Source organism: Dendroctonus ponderosae, unplaced genomic scaffold, assembly GCF_020466585.1.
Source record: "Dendroctonus ponderosae isolate FM_Combo_2020 unplaced genomic scaffold, Dpon_F_20191213v2 Dpon_F_20191213_1, whole genome shotgun sequence".
Classification (NCBI taxonomy): domain Eukaryota; kingdom Metazoa; phylum Arthropoda; class Insecta; order Coleoptera; family Curculionidae; genus Dendroctonus; species Dendroctonus ponderosae.
Window position 1 is genome coordinate 13,024,645 of NW_026017110.1, and position 24,851 is coordinate 13,049,495.

Here is a 24,851-nt window from a genome sequence, read left to right on the forward strand (position 1 = left end):
AAGCCCCGCCCTAAACCCACCAAGGCTCTTGCAGGCTACCATTAAAGACAAAAAGCCTTAATTGGCTATGTCTGCGGTAAACATCATGTCACATAGTAGAACCAGTCTTAGTCAGAATTCACGGGAAATCACTTTGCCCATTGCCTCATCGCCTTTGATAATGTCCACCGCTGTTGTGGACGAAACGTCAGGAAGAAATTCCCATGGACCACGCCTTCAAAGCCCAAAAAATATTTCTAAATGTGATTGGACCGGCCGTGAAGGCCTTCACAGTCTGATAGATGATCATTATTTTATTAGGAAACCATTAATGGGCAACATCGTAATTTTTGATGAGTAATATGTATACTGTCATCAAACTTAAAGCTTTTCGTGCTTATGCATCAAAATATGAAACTGTTACCTCAAAACTGGGACAACCTGTATTTAGAGTAAACTGGAAATAGAAGATTTTTTTTAATTAAAAAAATACACAAGGGGTTTCATTTAAAATTAGCAACTTGATACCTACATCTCGCATAACCGCAAGCGTGTCGATCTTGAAAATAGTTTAGATCTCTCGCCCCCAGAGATTTGAATACTGCCCAATTTTACTCAATGCGCGAATAATATTTTGCCAAATATAAATTAAATCGGTTCCCGGTGGTACACCCTAAATGTTAAATGTGTTTTAAAACGAACACAATACAGGAAAAATCTTCAATAAAGCCAAACTGCGTTGTCAAAAATACATACCACCAACAAAGCTGGGCCCATCAAACTTTCTCTCGTGATGTGGAGCTGAAGTGGTGACGATAGAAGAATTAGGAGCTAGAGTAGGTTTAGTAGTAGTTGAAGCTGGTGTACTTCCTGGAGTCGTTCCTTTTGAAGAAGTAAGTGGCTTTGATGTAGTTGTTGTTGATGCTGGAACTGCAGTCGAATTAATTGTTGGAGTTACTGTAATGTTTGATGCAGAAGCAAGTGTGGAAGAGACTATGCCGGGAGAAGCTGTAATCAACGGACGAACTGTTGTCGATTCTCCAACTACAACAAACATAATATTGTTAGAAGTTAAGTTAATTTTTGCAATTCAGAAAGTAAATTTTCCATAAATTTTACAGTACAAACAGAACACTTATTACAGAGGCAGAAAATTAAATTACATACTTATTACAGAGACAGATATTACAGAAACTTACAGAAGTTAGACAAGAACTGGTGTCGATGCGAGAGCGTAAATGCTCGTTCACACGGTGACATCTAATGACGTGACAGCCCCCAATGTCACCGTGTCGTATATCAAACAGTTTTGATATGTGACATTCAGCTGTTCTGACAATGACATTGTTGCGGCATTCACGTCACGACACTAATGTCGTAACATCTAAATGTTACGACATTAAAAGCTCGTTCACATAGTGGCAATTATTGTCAATTGTCACCAAAGATGTCACAACATTAATATCACGGTGTGAATGAGCTTTAATGTCATCATGTGAATAAGCTTTAAATATTTGAAAAGTGTATCATAGGATTAATAAGTTATATAAAAATGTGAACTAAAATAATAACACCACAGCTTGAGGTTCGGCTGTACAAAACGGACAGCACTTCCACAGGAGAAAATCAAGCTTTGGCTGGTTTCATTCTACCAATAAGAATTGGTAAATAAATCGACTTTATTACATATTATTACATTGATACGACACTTTCCCGTAATTGTAACGTTCGGTTCTAGTTGGGTGAGTCACCGTAACTTTAGTTACAAATACCAAACAAACTTAAAACATGGTTGGAAGGTCATCAACCATGAAAATTAAGAAACTGAATCAACAAAATATAGATACTTACTAGTTCCATCTATCTGCGTAACAGATGTGTTCGGAATACTGCTAGCATTGACAATAACATTTTCCTCTGAAACCAGAAAAATAGTATTGGAACCTCTATTTATTTACGATAGACGAGAGTTGATGAGGAGTGAATCATAATCTTTTAAATACAGATTAAACAAAACTTGTCAAAAATACACGATTTATATGAGATAATTAAATAAATAAATTAGTACGGTTCCTTTCTAAGAGTTATTATCAAAATTCGGGTGATTTACTTTAAGAAGTTATTTAAGACTAGAGAGCTCTATTCTCGCGGTACTTGCGAAAATCGAAATATTCATATGAATATTGAAAGTCGTTAGTTTGCGTGTGCTTCAAATCCCTAATATCAAGGTAAATGTGCAAATGGTCACTGCTGAAGGCGTCTATAACCACCATCTCCCTGAGATAGGTGAGTCCTTTGGAAATTCCGAAGTCAAGGAAGGAAATTGAGGGTCAGAAGGGAATACTTACTACAGATGATTCAAATGCAGAAGAGAGCCAAAATATCGTAAAAGTTATGTTAAGTCTGTTATGGAAAATAGTGAGTCTGGAAAAGTAGTGACAAAAGTGGTAGAATACCGCATTTTCACCAGAAATATCAATAAGAAACGTAGTTAGTAGATAGATCATCTATAAGCTGAGAATATTGTTAACTTTGGACGCGAGGACTTAATGAACTAGAAAATGACCGTTTGTTGTAGAACAGCTTCCGAAAAGTTGTTAAAAGCTTCAATTCTAAAACAAACTAAGAGAATTTGATGAGCAGATCGCGATTTTTTGGGTAAGTACCTATAAACTTTACTCATCAACAAAGTTTTTACGGTAGGCCATTTCCGTGTGTGTCAATTTTGAACATTCTGTGATTTTTCGCAAAAGTTAATGGATAATCCTCCAAAATTTCTGCTTAAACTATTTCATTTAAGAGCATTCTTGCTTTGAATATATCAAGGAAAATTAGCATTTGTCAAGTTTCTTAACAGTTCTATTCACTTGTAAATAACTAAATAACTTTCCAATGAAAGTGAGTGAAATATTGTAATCAATACTTACGTTTGACGATAGTGTTTGCTGAACAATGAAAACAGACTGCAAAAACTAAAAATAAAACGGTGTAAAGATAATGCATATTACCACTAAACCCGCACCACTCTCTTTAGAAGACAATATTTCTAGTTTCGTGTCCAGTTAAATAGGAATTGTCACAATTTGAACTAATTAAACACTCGTATATTATGTAATTTTTATTTATACGTGAATATACAATCAATCTGTTTCATAGATCTGTTTGTGTTTAAACTTCAAAACCATGGACTAATTCATAAAATTTTACATTTCTTAAATCAAAGCATAAATTAATATAAAATACTTCTTCTTCTTCTTCTTCAGTTTAGCTGCCAAACGTAGCCCGTTTTGTGAGTTTTAAGAAAGTTATAGATTTGCTTGAATGGTAATGGACACAAATTTCTTCGCTATTATAGAGAAAAAATATTAGTAAGTTTTTTAAATCTTCAAATCTCTAAAAAAATGCTTTAAGCTTATACACGTTTGAAGAAGTTTAGCAAACAATCGAAGATGGCGATGATGGCGGCGGAAGTGAAATTTACACGAGAAGCAATAATAGAGCGCAGAAAGTAACCTAAAATATTAACGTGAGTTTTATAGGAAAGGTGTTTTGTAAATTTCCTGATTTTCAGAGATAAAAATGGCTAAAGTGAAAAATAAAAAACGTACTAATGTGGATCAGATACAAAAAAGAAGACAACAGCAAATCGCAGCGAAAAAAGTTTTAAATCCATTTGAAGTGCATATAAATAAAGAGAAAATGCGTGTTTTGGGTAAGAAATCGAAGAACGAGAAAGGCCTACCGGGTATTTCAAAAGCTAAGGCTATTCAAAAGAGAAAACACACGATCCTAAATGAATATATGGTTCAGAACAAGTCCAATAAATTCGTGGACAAGCGAATTGGGGAAAAGTCTCATTTGCCTCAAGAAGAAAAATTCATGGCTCGATTCGCAGCAATTAGAGCTAAGGCACACAATAGGAAAAGTATTTTTAATTTAGCTGATGATGAGGTTTTAACCCACAAAGGCCAAACGCTAAGCGAAGTGGAACGATTTGATGATCCGCGTTCTGATGATGAAGAGAGCGAGAATGAAAACAGAACCGGTAAACTGGATTCAAAATTTGTTGAAGAAGCTCACTTTGGTGGTGGAATGCTAACTAATACAGGCAAAGACGGTGCCAAAACCCATAAAGAACTGATTGACCAGTTGATAGAAGAATCAAAGAAACGGAAGGCTGAAAAGCAGAAAATAAAGGAAGCAACCGTGGAGCTAACTGAAAAATTAGACACTGAATGGAAAGATTTGGTACAGCTGGTAAGTAAGAAGCCCAAAACAGATGTGGAAAAGGCCGAAGAAAAACCGAAATTGCAAGATTATGATAAATTGGTCCGCGAGCTGAGATTTGAAGCTAGAGGAACCGTATCAGACAGATTGAAAACTGAAGAAGAACTTGCAAAAGAAGAAAAAGAGAAACTGGACAAATTAGAACAAGAAAGATTAGAAAGAATGAATGGGTTTTCTGATTCTTCCTTACAAAAGGTACGTACTTAAATGCTTATAAAAAACTGTTTTTGAACATTAGCCATTAAGTAAGTATTTGGTCTCGGTAACCTTTGTTTGAATTTAGTTAAAATTACATTTATTTAATACAAGGAAAAAGTAACAAAAGGAACGAAATAATTTTACAATTAGAACTATGAGTTCATCATTCTAGTCACTTGAGATAAAATCGTAAAGGCGTTTTTCTCTAAAAAATGCTTGAGTTTGTATGCTGTATGTATACCTGTTTTTCAATGCTACTCTGATTTTTTACCCCAACTTCTCTTCATATACTCACCTCACAGCAGTTTTTTTAGTATTTAAGAATTCTTAATGGCTTAATTTAGACCGTTTACAACAACAATACTACAAATCTTTAAACTGTAGAAATCACGAAAAATCTTTGGTTTTTCTTGACTGTGTTTTAAATTTAATTGTTGATTAATGATGTATACAGGGTGGCCGGAAGAAGGCATCAACTAGCTTATTTTAAATGGAACACAAATTTGATATATTTCAAATTTTGAATAGTTATTCATCTTTCCTATAAGGGAATATGTACTACTTAATTTGAGTCGCATTTCTTATTGAAAAGGACTTACTTTAATGGAATTTCGTCAACATTTTGATAACTATTAATACAAAGTGTTAAAAAAATCAAATTTTTAAATGGACATCCCCATTTTTGATAAATTTATCTTCTTCATTAATTATCTTATTCAAAAATAAGGGTAAGTTTTGTAAAGTTGTCATTCCAAAAGTATTCAGTTGTCGAAAAATTGTAAATTTAATGTTTTCATATGGCTATTTTGCCCTCATCTCATTTTAAATGCTGTCTTTAAATGCTTCTTTCCATGACTAAAGTGGCAATTTTTAATACAATCAAATGCGAAATTCGTTCTCCATAAATAATAAATACGTTTAAATAATCTTCGTTTGTATAATTTAAGCGGCAAAATAGCCATATGAAAACATTAAATTGACAAAATTTCGAAACCTGAACACTTTTGCCATAGACAACCCTACACAAACTTACCTTTATTTTTAATACTGAATAAGACAAAAATATCAAGTAAGATTTTTTCAGCAAGAAATGCGACTCAAATCCCTCAAATTCAAAAGTATCACATGTTCCCTTATGGAAAAAATGAATAACTGTTCGAGTGGCTGCAACTGGTGCAAAATCGGCTCGACTTAGGTATATGGTATTATACATGAAATAAGTATATATATAATATCTATTTAGAATTTGGAGTAGAATTGAAAAACGTAATAATATATAGGGTGTATATAATATGTAGCAAGTTGATACCTACTTCCGGTATAACCGGAAGTGTGGCCACCTTGAAGATATGTTATAACATCTTGCCCCCAATGACCTCGTCACACTGTCCAATTTTTAAATTCTCCTAATTACGGTTTGCCAGATATCGATCTCGGTGGTTCCCGGTGGGACACTTTCTATTGTGTAGAAGACTTGTCGAATGTTGAGTATCGATAATGAATTTATACTTGATGCACTTTTGAAATATTGGTTAGTGATCGGTGAATTCTCAGGAACGATACTGTGTACTTCCACGTTTTTGTGGCTTACACTTATTTTTAATCAAATCTACTTGTGATTTAATGTACAAAACGAAATGAAAGAATAACCAAATTAAAACATAAACTGTTATTCATATTTATTAGAAAAATAAAATTTCTTTTATTAAATTTAAAAAAATCTTTGGAAAAAGTAAGCAGCAAATTTTGGATAAAGCTATAAGAAGTTAGAAACATAACATCACAAATCTTGACCACTGATTATCAATCTTATTGCTTAGTACGTATCCCTCACTTCCGCTTCTCATCATCAGTGTCTTGGCACTCTTGGCGGTCCTCGTTTTCGGTCCAAGTTTTGCAATGTGTTTTTTTATGGATATCTAATAGTATGACAACTGGTAATTGAACTACTATAAATATGGCGTAAAAGCAAAGATAAACTGACATTTTTACCTTTTCAAAAGGAATGCCACCAATTATGAGACATTATAGCTACCAAATATATTCTAGGTCGACCATAGGAGCGCTGATGATCTAGATGATGATTTTTTATATGAATCTGATATAGAAGACAATATGTTGACTTACGATGACCAAGGCCAAGCTAACATACAGGTTCATGCAGAGCTAAATGGCAATGTAATAGGTGATAGTGATGGTGTTTGTCCCGATAGTAACAATGTAAGTATAATTTATCGCATTGAGAATGAAAACTGTAAGCTTACACATTCGGGTCGGGCTTTGGGCCTGATAGCCATAAAGATTTTCTTTCAGTAGCACGTTTGATTTGATTGAATAAAAATAATAAATGTTTTTGGAAACTACTGTATTTTTGTTTTGCCTGAAACAATGGCAAAGATGTTAATACTTTTTAACCGAAGAATAACAAAATATTTTAATTCATGAAATGTAATACTTATTTTATATTTGGAAAAACAACTTTCCAGCAATGCAACTTTACAACTTTTCTAATTATTATGGCGTTTCACGAAAAATCACATTTCATATAATTTTCTCATTAATTCTTTATCTACAGGAAGATGCTAATTCAAATAGTGCAGAAGAAGAAAGTTCAGATGAAGAAGAAGCAGGTTCTGAGTCAGATGATTCTCTGGCAGATTTGAAAGCTCAGGACGGTAGTGATGAAAGTGAATCAGAGGCAGACAATGTTAAGGAACTGACTTGTTCACAAAATAAATTACAAACCATCGAATCAGGCCAAAAACGAAAGTTAGACGATATTGCGGAACCCACTAAATCACGAAAAAAGCAGCAGATAGAAATTGAAAAGGGTCGCAATATTGTGCAACTGGTTTCTGAAAACGAAAAGAAGGAACTAGAGAAAGCGGGCAATGAGTTACCGTTCACGTATAAACTACCAGATTCTTATGAAAACTTTTTAGAAACATTTAAAAATCAATCAGCAGTGCATCAAAAAATCATCTTAGAAAGAATGATCAAATGCAATCACCCCAGCTTATCACAAGGAAATAAGGATGGCTTAGGTCATCTGTTTGTGTACGTATTGCAATACATAAATGATTTGTTTGGAAATGTAGAAGACTCTGAGAACTTAAGCAAAAGTTTTACTATTTTAACTGCCATGACTGAACATATTTTCGCTTTGGCACAATTAAATAAGGAAAGCACACATAATTCGATATTGGAAGTGATCAAGGAAAAACATGAAGAATATAGAAAGAAAAATAAAAGATATCCAGGATTAGAACTATTGATATTCTTCAAGTTGGTCAGTCTACTATTTTCAACATCAGATTTTAGGCATCAAATTGTTACTCCTTGTTTCATTTTCATGGAACAAATCTTAAAGTGCTGTAGAGTTAAAACAGCTCGGGATATATCATATGGATTGTTCGTTTGCACTTTAGTGTTAGAGGTATGTATTCTCACAACTATTTAAATGAATTAGATAATGTTAGATTATTTGTCAAATAAAGAGTTACGCCTGAAACTTTGGACATATAATGTCATACAAATTTACAAAAACTTTCCAGATTTCAGTTTTTTAAAGCGGTCCATTTGTTAAGAAACTTGGCGGAACTAATTATTAACTAGATATCTATTTCACGTTTCAAACTGTATGATTCAGGCGAATAATGATAAAATAATGTGTTTATTAAAGAAAAATTGTTTATTGTTTCGTTATTTGCATAGAAACATATTTATATGTTTATAAACGGGTGGAGATTAGTTGACGTTAATATAAACGACAATAGAACCGGATGCCGGATGAAATCGGAATAAAGATTTTTTGGTTGTTAGTTTACAGTTCTCCAGTTGTTCCGGTATTTAAAAGCAAATATCCTGATCTTTACTTTTGTTTTAAATCATGCTTTGCGTGTTATTGCAGTGCAACACCATTCCTTTTAACCGATTTCTTGATAGCCAAAATAAGTCGGTTTTGAAGGAACGCTTATTCTTCGAAGTTTTAATTCGGTTTCAAGATGTTGTACGGTAGAAAAGCAGAAAAACTCAGCATTTTTAAGCTTTTAAGCAGCTAAAGTTTTCCAATTAACATGGAAGATAATATGCAAATCAACCTTGTCTGAAAATGTAAAACCTGTTTGACAAAGAGTCATTGGCACGGAAAAGTAAAATTTGGTTTTGAACGTTTAACAGAACATCCACTTATTTAATACTTTCATTCTAAAACCTTGCCCATTTTAAAAAACTGAAACATACATAATGTAATTGATTAGCCAATACCTCTATATTGGCTTTTAAAATAGAGTGAACGCATCCAGAAATTCTTGTCAAATAAGATTATGATAAAAAAATAGAATATGGAAACTACTTGCTTTAAGGTGTTTCGTTTTTATTTCACTGTTTTAGTTTGATAATTAAGTAAATATTGTTTATTTTGTTTTTTAGTACACTGCACTTTCCAAACGATTCCTGCCTGCTGTTATAAATTATATATGCGGAATTTTGCATATGGCAATTCCAAAGACTGGTGTGAAACTGATTAAAATTTTGCCTCCATTCAAATCCATCTCTTCACACTTAGTTTTATGTCGAAAGTTTTCAGGGGAAAAACTAAGTGAAAAACACAAGGTTTCGAATTTAGTTCAGCTAGAAATTAATGACGAGTTCAAAGTTTCCACACTTTTTTTAAGTTTGAAAATATTGAACGATTTTATAGATCAGTTAAAGAACTTGCCTAGTAGCATTGAAATGTTCACGGAGCCTGAAAAGTTTGTTCGTCAAATTCCGATGGATTTGTATCCTGAACAAGTCAAGGATGTTTATCAAAAGCTCTGTAATAGCTTCGCTGAATTGAAAGCTGAGCACAAAATGCCCTATTTAGTTATAGAAGCGAAAAAACCGAAAGCTTTGAGACTGTATGAGCCTAAAATAGTGCAAGTGTAAGTAGATTGATTCTCTAAGTTAAGCATTGTTTAAAATGCATGTGCTTCTTCATAATATTAACTTTATATTTCTCTTCAGATATGAAGGAAAGCGAAGAAAGGTACAATCAAGAGAAAAGTCAGATCGTGATAAGCTTATTCACAAACTCAAGAAGGAAACAAAAGGTGCGCTTCGGGAAATTCGACGCGACAAAGACTTCCTGGCGGGAATTAAGCTTAAGCAAAAGATTCAAAGGTTAGTCGACTTTCTTTTTCAATGTTTGCAATTTTTCTTTAGATAATTGATCCAGAAAGTAAGTTTATATTTTTTGTTCTTAGCGATAAGGAGAGACGGGACAAAGTCAACAAAATTTTGGCCGAGGCAGCCAGTCAACAAAGCGAACTTAACGCTATGGATAGGAAGAAAAAGAAAAAATAAATGTAATTATAGTATAATATACATATTACGACTTTTTAGACAAAACAGGTTTCAGTTAATTTTGAAATACACAATCCCGTATAAAAAACACATTTTTTGCTTCTTTAATTTAATTTATAAATAAATTGGGCCTTTGATATAATGAAAAAAGTTACCACAGTTCCTAATTAATTTTTGATTCTTTTTCAATGCAAATAATCAATCAAACGCCGTATAAATCTAAGACTGGATGAACAAAGATCACAACCTCTTGGGGAACGGGGTTTTTACACATTTGTGTCTAACAGGTTCCGTTCGCTATAACCGTTCTTTCGGACACCAGCCGTGTGAAAATGTGTATCAAAAAAGCTATTTGCTTGCCAGGGTCCTATAAAAACTAGTATCTATCGGTAACGGTATAGTATAATAATACATTATTATTTAATACAAAAATACATTTGCATTCTAATAAATAGACTTTAATTTTGATTAAGATGAAAGCAAAACCTAGAAATGGTGAACGCAAAATTTACATTAATGAACTGAAATAAATGAGTTTTAATCATAATATTAATAATAATAATAAATAACATAATAATTATTAGGGATAATAAGGATAATAATTAAAACTGATTTCTTTCATGAGTTAATTATTATCAATTAATTCTATGTCCGAATTTATTGCCTTCTTTAGGTCATCCTTGCTCATATCGTCGATATATTTTTTGATCTTTTCATCCAGTACTGGATTCACTGTACTGCTAGCTTTTATAGAGTTCTGTCTGTTGGTCTGACTTTTCATTATTTCTTTTGAAGTCAGATTTACATTGTTTATCAGCATTTCCGTCTGCTTGAGAATTTCTAAGTGATATTTCTCCTGAATCAAATAAATAATAAATATAAATGCATGCATATAAGTCGTTCATCAGTACAATAAAACAAATTCATGTATTATAGGTATTGAGTTTCATATCAGCCGTGGAAAGCGTCAAAAGATGTGCATTTTTAAGTAATTCTTATCAGGCCTCCAGACGAGCGCGAAATTTTGTTGACTGTGGAGTATATATAATATCAAATTAAGATGTCTACACAGAGAATAAATATAATCATTTTATTTTCTCACTGGATGTCTGAATGCATGCGGGTAGTCAATCGCTTAACTGGAATTATGATAATGGGAAAGGTAGTGAAAACATATCTGGGTATTACCAGCTATTTTATATTAAATAGTTTATGTAATTAATACAGCTATTCCCTCAAATTTTTTGTGAGTGTTTTTGGCTTAAGTTATCCATCCATCCATGATTTTTTGTCGCTTAAACTACTGCTTAATATAAAGTGTTCTTTAAGGTAAAACAACAAAAGCGACAAACGAAGCAAAAAACAGGGCCACCTATTTTATGTATTTCTTGCACATGCCTGGTATTTGAACTGAGTGAAAAAATGTTTATTACAATATGTACTCACAAACAATTTGCCTTTCATTTTGGGCTATTAAAATGTACGTACACTTGTATAAATACCAAACCAACCTAAATATTTAATTAATTGAACTAAAACACAATGAAATTGCAAGTGCTTAATAATGACTCTGGAGAACACCATGCAACATGCACAAACTTATAAAAAATAAATACGGCTATTATGTATACTATTCTCTTATAAATGTGCTCACTATACTACAGTTATGCTTATTAGAGCCTATATGGTTTATGGAAAGCAAAAAATAATTGATAAAAATACAGCAACGACAAATATAAATAAATTATCAGTCAGTCAATTTGATGGCAGACCGTCTGGCGACAGTTAAAACGTTTTTTAGAGAGGGTGGTTTTTAATCCCAGATAATGCATTTTATCGTCTAAATAGTTTGAAATGCGCGCCTATCTCGACAGTCAGCAAAGCTCTGGCTAAATTTCGCGCTCGCGCACAATGCACGTGTAAGGGTGCTAAGTTGTGTCGTCTCATGCCTCTGCGTTCTAGGGCGAACAATATGAGCACATTATACATAATCATTCTCTTTACTAACAACTTTTCTTAGTGATTTTTCTTGTAAATAGAAGAATGAGTGAGAATCTTTCCTATCTATAAAGTAATATTTTTAACTTTGAATCGCAGATTCTGATAAACTAGAACAGAAATTGAAGCAGCATGCACGCTTTGAACATTTACCACATGTGATTCAAACCAATATTAGCTGTACTTACAATAATGCACCTCTTCTCTAGATCGGCAATTTCTTTCTCAAGGATGCTTACTTCTGATTTATCAAATGTTTTTTCAGCTGTTACACATTTATCGAATAATGACACATTATCCGGCAGTTTCAAAATGTCTTGTATCTCTTGCTAGTTGCCCCAATAACATTCGAATTAGACAGATACAATTACAACGCGCCAAAAATTAAACTTACATAGAAATTTTGCAAAATAGGTTCAGCTTGAGTGTAAAATTCTAGATACTTTTCTCCAAGAACCTTGGTAATAAGATCCTGATTGTGCATTGCGTTTTCTTCAAAATAGTTTGTAATTTTGAGCATAGCCAATTTAATCTCCTTATCAACCATTTCTCTAACTGCAAAAATAAATATCAAAGAAAGACGTTAACTCACAAACGGCTTGCTTCGCTTCATAACGGTCAAGTTCAAAAAATTGGTCGTTATGGAACAAATACGAATAAAGCGATACAGGTTGTAGTTGCTGGATTGTTGTCACACTAATGGTTATTTTATGACGCTATGATCCACCTCATAATGCATTACAGTAATGTATGAATAGTTCGAACGCCCGATTGTGTAAAATGATATCCATAATCTGAACAAATAAATTTTGTTATCCGAACATCTGTGAACATACGCTCACTTTCCCAGTTGGTTGTAGCTCTCGCATCGTTAAGTTGTTTTGTGAGTCAGCTGACTGCTATATACAATTTAAACAATAGCTTCTAAACGAAATAATCTTAGATTAACACTTGAACAAAGGACTGAAATTTTACGTGAGCTGGAGTCTGGATGTTCATTCACGTCTCTCGCTGTCCACTTGACGTCCTAATGCCGGCAAGTCATAAATATTCGACATCAAGAAAAAGAAGAAATTCTTCGTTATGCCTCGCGTACTGAAAAAGGGAATAAGGAATACGATGTACAACGAAATAAAATATTTTATATTCTATATAATTTGGTCTATGAAATTTAACGTACGAAAAGTACCAAATCTGTGATAACGACGCAAATTACTTAGCCTACTCACTTCGCGCTTCGTAGTTCCGGCTCCAGATCGCAAAACAATACTGGTGTGCGTTGTGTATCAAATTTTAAAGCTCATAGACTCACAAATGCTCCCACGCCTGAAAATGTTGCAGCTGTAAAGCCCGTGTCCCATGCATCCGTTTATACGATGGTACGATGATTCGAAAGTGTTTCTATTGGTTGGAGATCTGTTAATTCGTCCGCCGTCGTACAAGCTGACAGATCTCCAACCAATAGAAACACTTTTGTATCATCGTACCATCGTATAAACGGATGCATGGGATACCGGCTTAAGAGAAGCAGTTGAACGATCTCCTACTCGTTCAGCTGCTAAGCATGCTTGTGCTTTGCGTTTGTCAGATCGTCCTCTGAGAATAATTTTACACAGCGATCTGAAGTTCCACCCATCCAAATGATGATTGTGAAAGAACTAAGTGTTCAAGAACAAAGTTCTTCAAAACGTCCCACTAAATGCCCTTTTAAAACTAGTGGCAAAGCTCATTTGTCTAGCTGTGTGAATAAGTAGAATTTTCGGTGCTGGGCACCAGAAAATCTGCAGCAGGTCCATCAAAGGCCACTGTGTGCTGTTGGGACTTTTTGAGTTTGGAGACCCTATTTCTTTGAAGAGGAAGGCGTGACGGTTACCGTAATGATGACGCAATTTTTTGTAACCAAAACTTAGAGAACTTGAATATCACGAACATGTGTGGTTTCGGAAGATACGTATAACACGTTATGAAATGGCTATACACTGCCGTTATAAGACCGAAGATCTGTTATGATTCCGTGGTCTGTTGGCCGGCGGTGAAGGCGTGCATACCCCGGAAACGGGTGGATCGGTAAATACTGGTCTGTCTAACCGGCGCAATGGGGACGACACCGAGCATAACATTCATTATTATCCTCCTCGTCCTCCCTGAGCTAGCCCTGTGGATAATGCAGCTCCATAACGCATGACAACTACCCACGTCAGGGACAGGGGCAAAAATAGAGACCAAAGATGGTCCCACCTGACTTAGCAGGCATAGGTTTGAAAGGAAATTTAAGGTGGAAATCCCAACAAAAGAAACTTGGAACCCTAGGACAGTGGATGCCAGAAAGGGGGTGCATTGTTGGTACAGCGACGGTTCACGGGAGGCCAATACAGTATTGTCTGAGACAGGCGTGTGCCGGCAAGACACCAACAGGGGAGCGTCTTTTTCGCTGGGAAGATAAACGACAGTGTTTCGGGTGGAATTATATGCAATCTTCGAGGTTGCCACAGATTACTACTACTGGTACCCCTATGCCTCCCAACGCTTGCCAGATACTTTCCCTGGCGATACTATCGTATGCCTGGCGGAGACCTACAAACACTTGGCGGACCTCTCTGTTAAACTCCCAATCTGGGAGTTTTCGAAAACTGAACAGGCTCTACAACCTTTTTGTTCGGATTATCCATAAATTACTGTAATGCTTTCAAGCCCATGCACATCAAATTTCCGGTGAATTTGTCTTTGCATTAGAATCGACACTAAGAACTCGCTTAAGGCTACGGCAAATTCGTGAATATGACCGAATGAATCGAAGGTATAGAATTCATTAGTCAATCATACATTAACTATACTAATACTGATTATACTTGGATAACAACTTTTAACGTGTAGTAACTTACACATTAGATAGATTTGTGTCGAACTAGTCCCATAAAGTTGCACTTCAAGCTGATCGAGTTCAATTCGCTCGTGGCTCAAAATTGTTGGTTGTCCGTTCATTTTCACAAATCTTGAACCAGTGACAAGGCAATATAAAGCTTAAACAAAAAATGGCTAGAAAAAAATGTTTAACCGACTTCAAACCTAACCGATATTCATTCCAAAAAAGAATCAAAACATCAAAACAAAACAGTTACCAACACAGTTGCCATTATTCACATTTGCGTGTACGGAGCGGCCTTACACAACTGATCCATAGTAGTAGGCAATCGGTTATACAGTAACATGTGTAGATGCAGGCGTTTGAGATTAGCTCTTCAGTTCCAGAGGTGTTCTGTGCTCTGCAATACACTAATGTTATAAAATTTAACACATTTAAGGAATAATGTTTAAGGATAGTTGTGAACTAATGCAATGAACCCAGCTGTTAGCTTAAAACTGCTTATTCTCAGTCATTCGATTTTATCTTTGATCTAAAGTGAACACACGTCCCGAATTTGGCGGAACAGTCCCGGTTTTTGGTGGACTGTACCGCGTTTCGCCGATTTTTAAAGAAATCCCGCCTTTTAGAAAATATTATGCATTTCTTATTTTAAATGTACTTTAAAAATATATTAACATTTTAACATTAAAAATTAAAACTAAAATCTTTATCAAGTGTAAAATATAATTTGACCATTTTATCTCAAATGTATGTGAAATATTTCACGACATTTTAATGAAAGTTTCTAATGTGCAGAGTATTACTTCGGATCAAGAATATGACCGTGAAAGAAAATAATACTTTTTTTAAATAAAAAATTAAATTTAATGAAAAATTGTGATGTCCAAATTATAACTTTTTACAACTGTTTTCATAGTTACCAATAGTTAATAACAAATACATTTTTATACAAGTATATGAACATATACAATAAAAAATATATAACTAAATTGTAATTCACATTTCATCCCATTTGTCCCGCTTTGTCACAACGTAAATGTAGTCACTTTCCCTTGGTCCTAAACTAAAAATCTATGGTTTTTTAAGTTTAGATTCCCAAACTTCCCGGAGATTTGTAAAACTCGGAAGAGCTTTCATCGCTTTCACCTACACACGATATTGTATAACAGATTGCCCACTGCATATGGATAAATTGTGTAAGGCCGTTGCGTAGGCGCGACTCTCAAGAGTCTGAAACCATAGACAAGGAAGCAGTGCCAGATCGGTAAAATTAAAATTCTCACATGGTCACTTAGAAAATCCTTAGTTTTGGCTAGATTTTCAGAAAAAATTATAACTGAATATTTTTAATAAAAAATGATAAGTAAAACAAAAAAGGTTATTGGAACCGGAATATTACGAAGTTTAAAAAATGTAAAAAAATGAAACTCATAATTTTGCTTCAATTTGTATTCTTCTTATTTATTCTTTTAAATTCAAAGAGACAAAAACAAGGACAAAAAGACAAAGTTTATGAGTAGATGGGGCAGTTGCAAATCACACTGACTGCAGGTATATTGATTTTTGCATCTCAGATTTTAAAAATCCATTGATTTCCCTGAGCAAATCCCTTTTTTCTCTTGTCCGAGAAAAATTCCAAGAAATAGGGAAAAATTTCCTAGTAGGGCATTACTGCAAGAAAGAGCCTCTAAGGTTAAAATCTTCTAAAGAAGAGGAAAATTTCGTCAAACCTTAATGTCAAACAGTAAAAAATTTGAGTTTTTCGCCAGTCGTGTCTTCTAAATAGATCTAAATTTTGTCTAGCTTAAAGCGAAGAAAGGGCAGAAATGGATACTCTCAATCAAGAGCTATTTGGAGAACCGTGCACGTACAAGCAGCCGGTGAAAGAAATTGAGGTAAGTGTTTTAAATTTAAGTTTAAAAGATGTGTTAAGTCGTATCATCGTATAAACGGATGCATGGAACACGGGCTTTAATCTCAGTTACCACGCTTGATATGTCCAGTGATCTTCCATTATTCTAATCAATTAGGTCGGTCTGTCTATTCCGGGGTGTATTGAGGTTACATGTTTTCTATCGAGCTCTCGATTTCATCTATCATAACTTCTGGTCCCTCTTCTATAGCATCATCTGAATTCCCTATGTTTACAGTCAGTAAAAATAACTCCATACATCAGTCATTCTTCAATAATGGCAGCAAGCCTTCTCGTAATACTTAATACAAGTTTTCTTGTAACTTCTGGCGGAATCTTATCTTATCCTATTTTGAGCTCTTTCTTATTTCTAACTTATTGTTTTCTTACCGGACGCATTAACTCTTCCCATAGATGTTCTAATGGGTTAATGCCCGGTGATTGCTGTGATATATGAAGTTGTTGGCGGGTATTACGTTTCATAAATTCACGTACAACCCGAAGAAGTTTTTGAACACTTGCTTGGAAACTATTCCTTAAAATATTTAAAACGGTATGTCGGTCTAAGAACATAAAGCATACAGCGCATACACGTTGTTCACATAAAAAGTATTTCGAAAGATTGCTATTTTTTTTAAAACCCTTAAAGTTCCTGTAGTAGGTGTACTATATGTATTTCAATCTGTTAGTGATGATGTAAGTATAAACACTTATTTATTTATCTGTGCTCTTGCAAACACAATATGTTTGTAATTAAGCAAGAGAAGAAAGAAGAACTTCCGCAAAGTAGTTCGTTGTATTTTTACAAGATTAATGAATAAAGTCCTGCTGCAAACATATTTGTTGCATGTACTGCATCAAGTGCAAAATTGTTCCAACTAAAGAATATTTTTAAAGAAACTTTCAGGGGAAAATTTATTCCAAGTGTATAACTCTAACAGCGAATATTGTAAAATAAAGCATGTATAATTTAAATATTATATGTACATATAAGGATAATCTAGCTTTTTATTGAATATTTTGATTTTTTAATCTAAATTACTACATTTTCTAGGAGAAGTGGAAATTGGTGCCAGCGTTCCTTAAAATTAAAGGACTGGTAAAGCAACATATTGATTCATTTAATTATTTTATCAATGTCGACATTAAAAAAATTGTAGAAGCAAACAACTATGTAACTTGCGACGCAGATCCTTTATTTTATATCAAGTGAGTAAACTAATTAATGCAAATAGTTTTTTCATATGTAAATTTTACTCGTATATATAGATATACCAATGTTTACGTTGGAAGTCCCGATGTAGATGAAGGTTTCAATATCAGTAAACCTACAACACCACATGAATGTCGATTAAGGGATATGACCTATTCAGCGCCAATAACTGTTGATATCGAGTATTCAAGAGGCACTCAGAGGGTGGCTAAAACAGGACTCTTGATTGGCAGGTAAATATTCGGTTGGTACTAGATCAAGGTGTACTTTGACCATTCAATAAGACTTTAAAACAAAATCAGATCACACTTTGATTATGTAAAACACTAGGTCTATTTGGGCGTTACCAACGTCCTCGCACCACATAACTTCTTTTCATTTCTTTGTTAGTAATACACTGATAGCAACGGAGACATTTAACTGCAATAAGCTTAACTTAACACAGTAACGGAACATGAGGTTAATTTTTAAATAAAAAAATTCGCTCTTTTCTGTTGCTTATATTGGCTAGCTGTAGTATCCGACAATGCCCAAAATGCAAAATCTATTAGTAAGACGCCTAGGCGTAGAACTTGAATGGTCTTCAATCAGGAATAAATTAATAAACCGATAATTAGTTCAATGTGTTACTACAATTACCTTTTGTAGATTTATTTTTATTCAAATTTTTCTCTCCTTCATTTCTTTATTTTAAATTTAATTACCTTGTATGTTGAGTTTTTTTAGCTTTTAGTTTTATTAATTGAGGTGACTCACATTTTTGTTTTATTTACTCCTGTATTCAGCGTTTTCTAATTGTACAGTTACAATATACCGGGCAGGGCGGAATAGCACTATTAGGGCTATAATTTCAACTAAACGTGAAATTTACAATGTACTGCATAAATATGGAACTCTGTATTTAATCTCGGATTGTTTGATTTTATTTTGCAATACCTGACTACTCTACTTGATACGATGTAGTTAATTTTTTTAGGAGCTAAAATATATTGTTTGTTGAGTTAATTTGCAAGAAATACTAATTTAAAACATTGTGTTTCATTTTAAGAATGCCCATAATGTTGAAATCCTCTAATTGTGTACTGAGTAACAAGTCGGAATTTGAATTAGCAAAAATGCATGAGTGTCCGTTAGATCCTGGAGGTTATTTTGTGGTCAAGGGCCAAGAGAAAGTTATTTTAATTCAGGAACAACTGTCTAAAAACAGAATGTTGGTTGAGGAGGGCAAGTGGGGTGCCCAGTGCCAAGTTACAAGCTCAACTCATGACAGAAAGTCTCGAACAATCGTTTTCGTGAAAGGAAATAAGTACTTTTTAGGTCATAACATGTTTACAGATGTAAGTATTATTTGTGTTGTCGATTCATATGCTAACGTTGTCACTTTTTTCAGCCTATTCCAGTCAGTATAATATTTAAAGCCATGGATTTTCTCTCCGATTTGGAAATATGTGAGGTAATTGGTATTCCAGACATTCACCAGCTGACACCAACTTTGGAAGAATGCCATAAGTTACAGATTTACACTCAAGAAGCAGCTTGGAATTATTTAGGAACAAAAATGGTTGCAAAGCGGTATTTTACAGTTTTCTAGTAGTTTATAGTGACTTATACAGGGTGTCTCACCGCAGACCACCGCTACCAATATCTGGCAAACTTTAATTAGGAGATATTTGTGGAGGAAGGAGATATAAGTGTGACCATCATGAAAATATTTTACATAGGCTGCCCTCAATGACTTCGACACGCTGTCCAATTTTCAAATAACTTCTAATTATAGTTTGCCAGATATCGGTCGCGGCGGTTACCGGTGGGACACCCTGTATATGCTTGTTTTTGTTTCGATATTTGAACACTTCTTCTGTCAGATAAAATTATATATCAGTTTGAGATTGCAAAGTTTCAATTAATCCATCTCTGAATGGTTCGTAGATATGTAACTTCTGCATCAAGCGTCAGAACTCCTGCAGATGATGCTCGTGATGCTCTAGCGACAACAATTCTGGCTCATGTTCCGGTTGAAGAGTATAATTTTAAATCTAAAGCTGTTTATCTAGGATTGATGGTAAGGCCTATTATACATTTAAGTCAAAATATTTATCAATGTTGTGTTATTTTTTTCCCGTAGATAAAGCGAGTGATTCAAGCACAATCGGATAAACAATTTCTAGATGATAGAGATTATTATGGCAATAAACGAATGGAATTGGCCGGATCTTTAATATCTTTGATGTTTGAAGACGTTTTTAAAAGATTTAATTTCGACCTTAAATCAATTGCAGATAAAACTATACCAAAAATTCGAGCTTCCCAGTTTGATGTTATTAAATATATGCGGTCTGAATTGATTACCAGTTGCTTAGTCTTTGCTATTTCAACGGTACACCTTTGATACTTCTGCTCCCACAAATATTAATTGGATACTTTTTTAGGGAAATTGGACTATTAAACGATTTAGAATGGAACGTTTAGGCGTAACACAGGTTTTGTCTAGACTCAGTTACATAGCTGCTTTAGGAATGATGACTAGAGTTAATTCGCAATTTGAATCTACTAGAAAAGTGTCTGGACCTCGAAGCTTGCAACCAAGTCAATGGGGAATGTTGTGTCCAAGTGACACTCCAGAAGGAGAGGTATGTCGAAAATTGTTTGACTCTGAGTAAGATTTTACTATTTTAATTACAGTCTTGCGGATTAGTTAAAAACTTAGCTCTAATGACGCACATCACTACTGATATTAATGAATATCCGATTAAAAGATTAGTGAAAAATGCTGGATTGCAAGATATTAGTATAGTGGCGAGTAAAGCCATTCATTCTCCTTCAGCGTACATAGTATTTTTAAACGGTAAGGAAATATTAGAATTGTTTTATTATTTATATTCAAATTATTTTTTGTTATCCGTGCATCTCTATGATATTTTAAGTAGCGAATGGAACTTTTTTCAATATTTGTATTATTCTTAGCTTTTTGGTATTTACTGATTATTTTATTGACTGAAAATATCTTAAATATGTTTCTAGGTAATATTTTGGGAGTAACTACAAACTATCAGAATATGATAAGCATCTTCAGACTGATGAGGCGTGAAGGCAGAATATCAAGCTACGCATCAATTTACGTTAATTTTCTTCATAAATGCATTTATATTAGTTCGGATGGTGGCCGATTGTGTCGCCCGTATATCATAGTACAAAAAGGCCAACCTTTGGTAAATCAGAGTCATATGACCGAATTGGAGAAGGGTATTCGAAGTTTTGCAGATTTTTTGCATGACGGTGAGTGTGACAACAGCTTTGGAATAAACTGATCCCGCATCTTTTAACTGCTAACTATTTGAACTGATTAGACTGTGTAATCCTCGTTCTAGCACGTTCAGTAGGTGTCTAACGGATGGGCCACTAAGAGAGGTGTTCCGCCATTAATGACAAATTATAAGTCGTATCGACTTCAGGAAAAAATATATGAGTAAAGTGACCAGAAGAAATTACTGGAAATTACTTTCGTTCGCCAAAGGGCCGCTAGAGGGCGGAACTGCATCAAAACATTTTAAATGCGGATTTTTAGCGGTTTTTGATAGCCCAAAAGTATGTTGAAAGTATTTTCATTCTATTATTGCGAAAGTTTTGCCTATTTTTTGTTGGTGTGTCGTTGTCCTAACTAGTCAGATAAAGTGGTGGGGGAAGGTCGAATATTGGTTCAAAAAGTTATTGAGAGCTCCGCATTGGCTTAACCAAATTCAATATTTAAATTCTAATTAAAGAGCTCTTTAATTGCTTGACCTGCAGGTGTAAAATTTTCACCCTTATGATTGATTCTTTGTCCCCGAGGTCACGGTAGTAAAGGTCGTCAAAATTTGTCGTTTTTCTTCAGTTTTCTCAACGGAATGAAATATAATATAATATTTTAGCTAGCGGAAAATATTAAAAAATTTCACAAAATAGTCAACTCCGCATATCAATATACATATTTTTTGCAACCGAAGTTTCATAGCAAAAACAGTTTATACCGTTTTTACGTTAACTACATATTGTTTTTCGTAATAGCAAATGAGTGTGTTTGACAATCAAATTCAAAGTTTTTCTTATACTTTCTTTTAAAATGCCTGTTAAAAATCAGGAAGCTTTTGAGATGTTAGCAGTTTATTTTCAATGCTTGCAAAATCATTGCTTCAAGAGTGAACTCTGGATATATGAAGCTACTTTTAATAGTAATCGGGAAGTTAATTTGCATAATATGCATTATTGGTCCAGTACAAACTCTTACTGAATCCAGGAAGTTGAGCATCAGGGTCGATTTAGGACCAATATCTGATGCGGAATACTCGGGGGCCAAATTATTGATTCTATTATATTTGAACAGAAGTTAAATGGAAATCATTATTTAGACTTTACAAAACCAGCTACCATTGTTTCTAGAGGATGTACCGTTGCAAACGAGGGTAAACATATTTTTACAATTTGGTGCCCGGGTCATTTATCCGTAAATGTTCGACGATTTTTAGATAACCCTTATCGCAATTTCAAGCGATTTCATCAGCGGAAATACTTTAAATGCTTTAAATATAACAATCGGTTCTTATCGGGACCATTAATTGTATGTCAATATCATTGTTATTGTTAAATGGTTCGGTCCGGTTGCAAAAAATGTCGGTAAGCGGATTTTACAATTTTATTTCATTCTCTTTTTAGAAAAATTTAGAAAAACGAAGAAAAGCGGCAAAGTCTGACGATCTTTGATATTACGCCCTCTGGCGGGCACAGAAGCAATCATAAGGGCGAAGATTTTACATCGGGGTATCTTGATAATTTGTGAGCAACTACCGATGGTGGCGTTGCGAAACGTCAAATTACTTGGTGTCGAGTGACAGTTCAGACTTGTCAAACTTGTTTATTTATTGGAGTTGATGACATCTATAACATAAGTAAATACTTACACGCTTTTCGATCTGTTTCGATTTTTTTAAAATATAGTAAAAGTTGATTGAACACCAATGTCAACAACACAAGTGTCAAATTACTAGTTAACTTGTAGTTATTATAAATTTAGCCACCAGGGCGCGTTTGCACTTTTAAACTCGCGAATAGAATGAAAGTAATTTCAACAAACCTTAGCGTATCTAAAACGGTTAAAATCCCGTATTTAAATACGTAATGTATTCTTGCAGTTATGCCCTCTAGGGGCCATTTTGTGAACTTGAAAGTAATTTTCATCAATTTCTCGTGGCCACTATTACTAATATTTTTTAAATCTGAAATCGACTTATGGTTTGTGACGTACGGCCGTACACCTCCCTTAGTGGCCCACCCCGTACAGTTCACAGAGCGATTTGAAATTATTTTTTTATGTGGTTAATAGGGTTTACTTGAGAACATTTCTAGAAAATGTTTTTTATTTCGCCTTTTCTCACGAATATATTAGCTCTTCAATATGCACTTTCAACTTTCTTATTGAACAATAGGTATGTTAACGTAGTTCAATGTTCATTTAAAAAACTACTGGGATAGTTGAGTGTAAAAAAATAGACATTCGAAAGCTTGTATAAGTTATGTAAAATGATATACAAGTTAATACAAAATACGAAGCTAATAATTTTATTCAATGTTGTACGCATTCACAAGTCAGTTCAAAGATCAGGGGAACCACGCCTATTTTGAATTGCTTTGGATACTCCAATTTCCAGATGTTATGTGGCGGAGTTAAATGAACTATTCTCATTGTTTATATCTTAGGGAATATTTACAAATTTTTGTGTTTAGGCCTAATTGAGTTTCTTGACGTAAATGAAGAAAACGACAGTTTTATAGCTTGTTATGAGAAAGACATAACAAATAAAACTACACATCTGGAAATAGCTACGTTTACTCTATTAGGAGTATGCGCCGGATTAGTGCCTTACCCGCATCATAATCAGAGTCCACGAAACACATATCAATGTGCTATGGGTAAACAGGCAATGGGTAAGTTTGGGCTACCATTTTTTGTAAAATTAATTGTGTTCGTTTCGTAATGAGTTGAGAGTGAGAGTGATTACTTGGTTTTAAAAGTCGCGCTCGTACAAAACGATAAACTAACACCACTAAATTATTTGATATGATAATGGTTCACTTAGGAACTATTGGCTACAACCAAAGAAACAGGATGGATACTTTGCTTTATAACTTGGTGTATCCGCAAGCTCCAATGTGTAAAACCAAATCAATTGAGTTAACAAACTTCGACAAACTTCCTGCTGGCCAGAATGCTGTCATAGCTGTCATGAGTTACAGTGGATATGATATTGAAGATGCCTTAGTTTTAAATAAGGTATTTTACACACTTTTGTTGATAAAAATATCCAATATTGAAATTGTGTTGGAAATTAGGCGTCGATCGATCGCGGTTTTGGAAGGTGTTTGGTTTACAAAAATTCAAAGTGTATTATGAAACGATATCCGAATCAAACCTATGACCGAATTCAAGGGCCCTTGATAGATGCACAAACCGGTCATCCAATGTGGAAACATAAATGTTTAGATGCAGATGGTATTATAAGTCCTGGAGAATTAGTTGAAAATAAACAGGTAAGTGGTATTAAAGTTTGTCGTCTAATTTCTTCAATTTGAATATTTTTGTAGACATTGGTCAACAAATCGGTACCATCCGTCTCAGCTGTACCGAGCCCTGCCACCAACACGTGTGTTGAATACAAAGACACTCCCCTTTCTTACCGAATTATAGAGCCTAGTTACGTGGAAAAAGTACTCGTGAGCACAAACGAACAAGATACGACTTTAATTAAAATTTTGTTGCGGCAAACACGAAGGCCCGAAGTTGGAGACAAATTCAGTTCTAGACATGGCCAGAAAGGTGTTGTTGGTAAGAAATAGAGTCTTTTTACTGCTACATAACCGCTGATGAGCGGTACCGCAAACGCATCATAGACCTTTTGTTTTAAGATTGTTATATTTTATGTTATTTGAGGATACGTGCTAGATTTCCGAATGCCGCCCAAGCCAACCTGATTCGCCTCTTTTTTTTGGCTGCCTGATTGTTCTTACCTAGCATCATGTTG

The 24,851-nt window shown here is 34.3% G+C and overlaps 4 protein-coding genes across 6 annotated transcripts in view; 2 read left to right on the plus strand and 2 right to left on the minus strand.

Moving 5' to 3' along the window:
• Nucleotides 1–3,189, minus strand: part of LOC125505906 (sialomucin core protein 24-like) — a 9,283-nt gene extending 6,094 nt beyond the window's left edge. The window contains exons 1-3 of one of the 2 annotated variants that reach the window (XM_048670802.1): nucleotides 2,907–3,189; nucleotides 1,831–1,896; nucleotides 736–1,023 (exon numbers count right to left, since the gene is read on the minus strand). In XM_048670802.1, coding sequence (XP_048526759.1) covers nucleotides 736–1,023; nucleotides 1,831–1,896; nucleotides 2,907–2,982 — 430 coding nt within the window. In that variant the 5' untranslated portion in view covers nucleotides 2,983–3,189. The remainder of the gene's footprint in view (nucleotides 1–735; nucleotides 1,024–1,830; nucleotides 1,897–2,906) is intronic. The other variant, XM_048670803.1, reaches the window with a different exon arrangement.
• Nucleotides 3,190–3,202: 13 nt separating this feature from the next.
• Nucleotides 3,203–9,855, plus strand: LOC109533653 (nucleolar protein 14 homolog). The gene is made up of 6 exons (XM_048670779.1): nucleotides 3,203–4,461; nucleotides 6,514–6,684; nucleotides 7,040–7,900; nucleotides 8,896–9,389; nucleotides 9,472–9,627; nucleotides 9,711–9,855. Exons 1-6 carry the CDS (start codon nucleotides 3,559–3,561, stop codon nucleotides 9,808–9,810), a joined length of 2,685 nt encoding a protein of 894 aa, XP_048526736.1. The 5' UTR covers nucleotides 3,203–3,558; the 3' UTR covers nucleotides 9,811–9,855.
• Nucleotides 9,856–10,194: 339 nt separating this feature from the next.
• On the minus strand, nucleotides 10,195–14,917 carry LOC109533654. 2 transcript variants are annotated; one of them, XM_019899035.2, is made up of 4 exons: nucleotides 14,691–14,904; nucleotides 12,203–12,363; nucleotides 11,997–12,137; nucleotides 10,195–10,666 (listed from the first exon to the last, which is right to left on the minus strand). In XM_019899035.2, the coding sequence occupies exons 1-4, from the start codon at nucleotides 14,788–14,790 to the stop codon at nucleotides 10,436–10,438; spliced, it is 633 nt and encodes a 210-aa protein (XP_019754594.2). In that variant the 5' UTR covers nucleotides 14,791–14,904; the 3' UTR covers nucleotides 10,195–10,435. The 2 variants fall into 2 exon arrangements, with proteins under 2 accessions (XP_019754594.2, XP_048526754.1); XM_048670797.1 differs by lacking the exon at nucleotides 10,195–10,666 and adding an exon at nucleotides 10,993–11,768 and having other exon boundaries at nucleotides 14,691–14,917.
• A 1,459-nt stretch (nucleotides 14,918–16,376) lies between these two features.
• LOC109536222 (DNA-directed RNA polymerase III subunit RPC2) overlaps nucleotides 16,377–24,851 on the plus strand; it is an 11,770-nt gene continuing 3,295 nt past the window's right edge. The window contains exons 1-14 of the mRNA XM_048661254.1: nucleotides 16,377–16,569; nucleotides 17,641–17,795; nucleotides 17,856–18,032; nucleotides 18,848–19,136; nucleotides 19,190–19,371; nucleotides 19,729–19,861; nucleotides 19,925–20,176; nucleotides 20,229–20,429; nucleotides 20,482–20,644; nucleotides 20,821–21,075; nucleotides 23,557–23,757; nucleotides 23,910–24,103; nucleotides 24,163–24,360; nucleotides 24,415–24,655. Coding sequence (XP_048517211.1) covers nucleotides 16,501–16,569; nucleotides 17,641–17,795; nucleotides 17,856–18,032; nucleotides 18,848–19,136; nucleotides 19,190–19,371; nucleotides 19,729–19,861; nucleotides 19,925–20,176; nucleotides 20,229–20,429; nucleotides 20,482–20,644; nucleotides 20,821–21,075; nucleotides 23,557–23,757; nucleotides 23,910–24,103; nucleotides 24,163–24,360; nucleotides 24,415–24,655 — 2,710 coding nt within the window. The 5' untranslated portion in view covers nucleotides 16,377–16,500. The remainder of the gene's footprint in view (nucleotides 16,570–17,640; nucleotides 17,796–17,855; nucleotides 18,033–18,847; nucleotides 19,137–19,189; nucleotides 19,372–19,728; nucleotides 19,862–19,924; nucleotides 20,177–20,228; nucleotides 20,430–20,481; nucleotides 20,645–20,820; nucleotides 21,076–23,556; nucleotides 23,758–23,909; nucleotides 24,104–24,162; nucleotides 24,361–24,414; nucleotides 24,656–24,851) is intronic.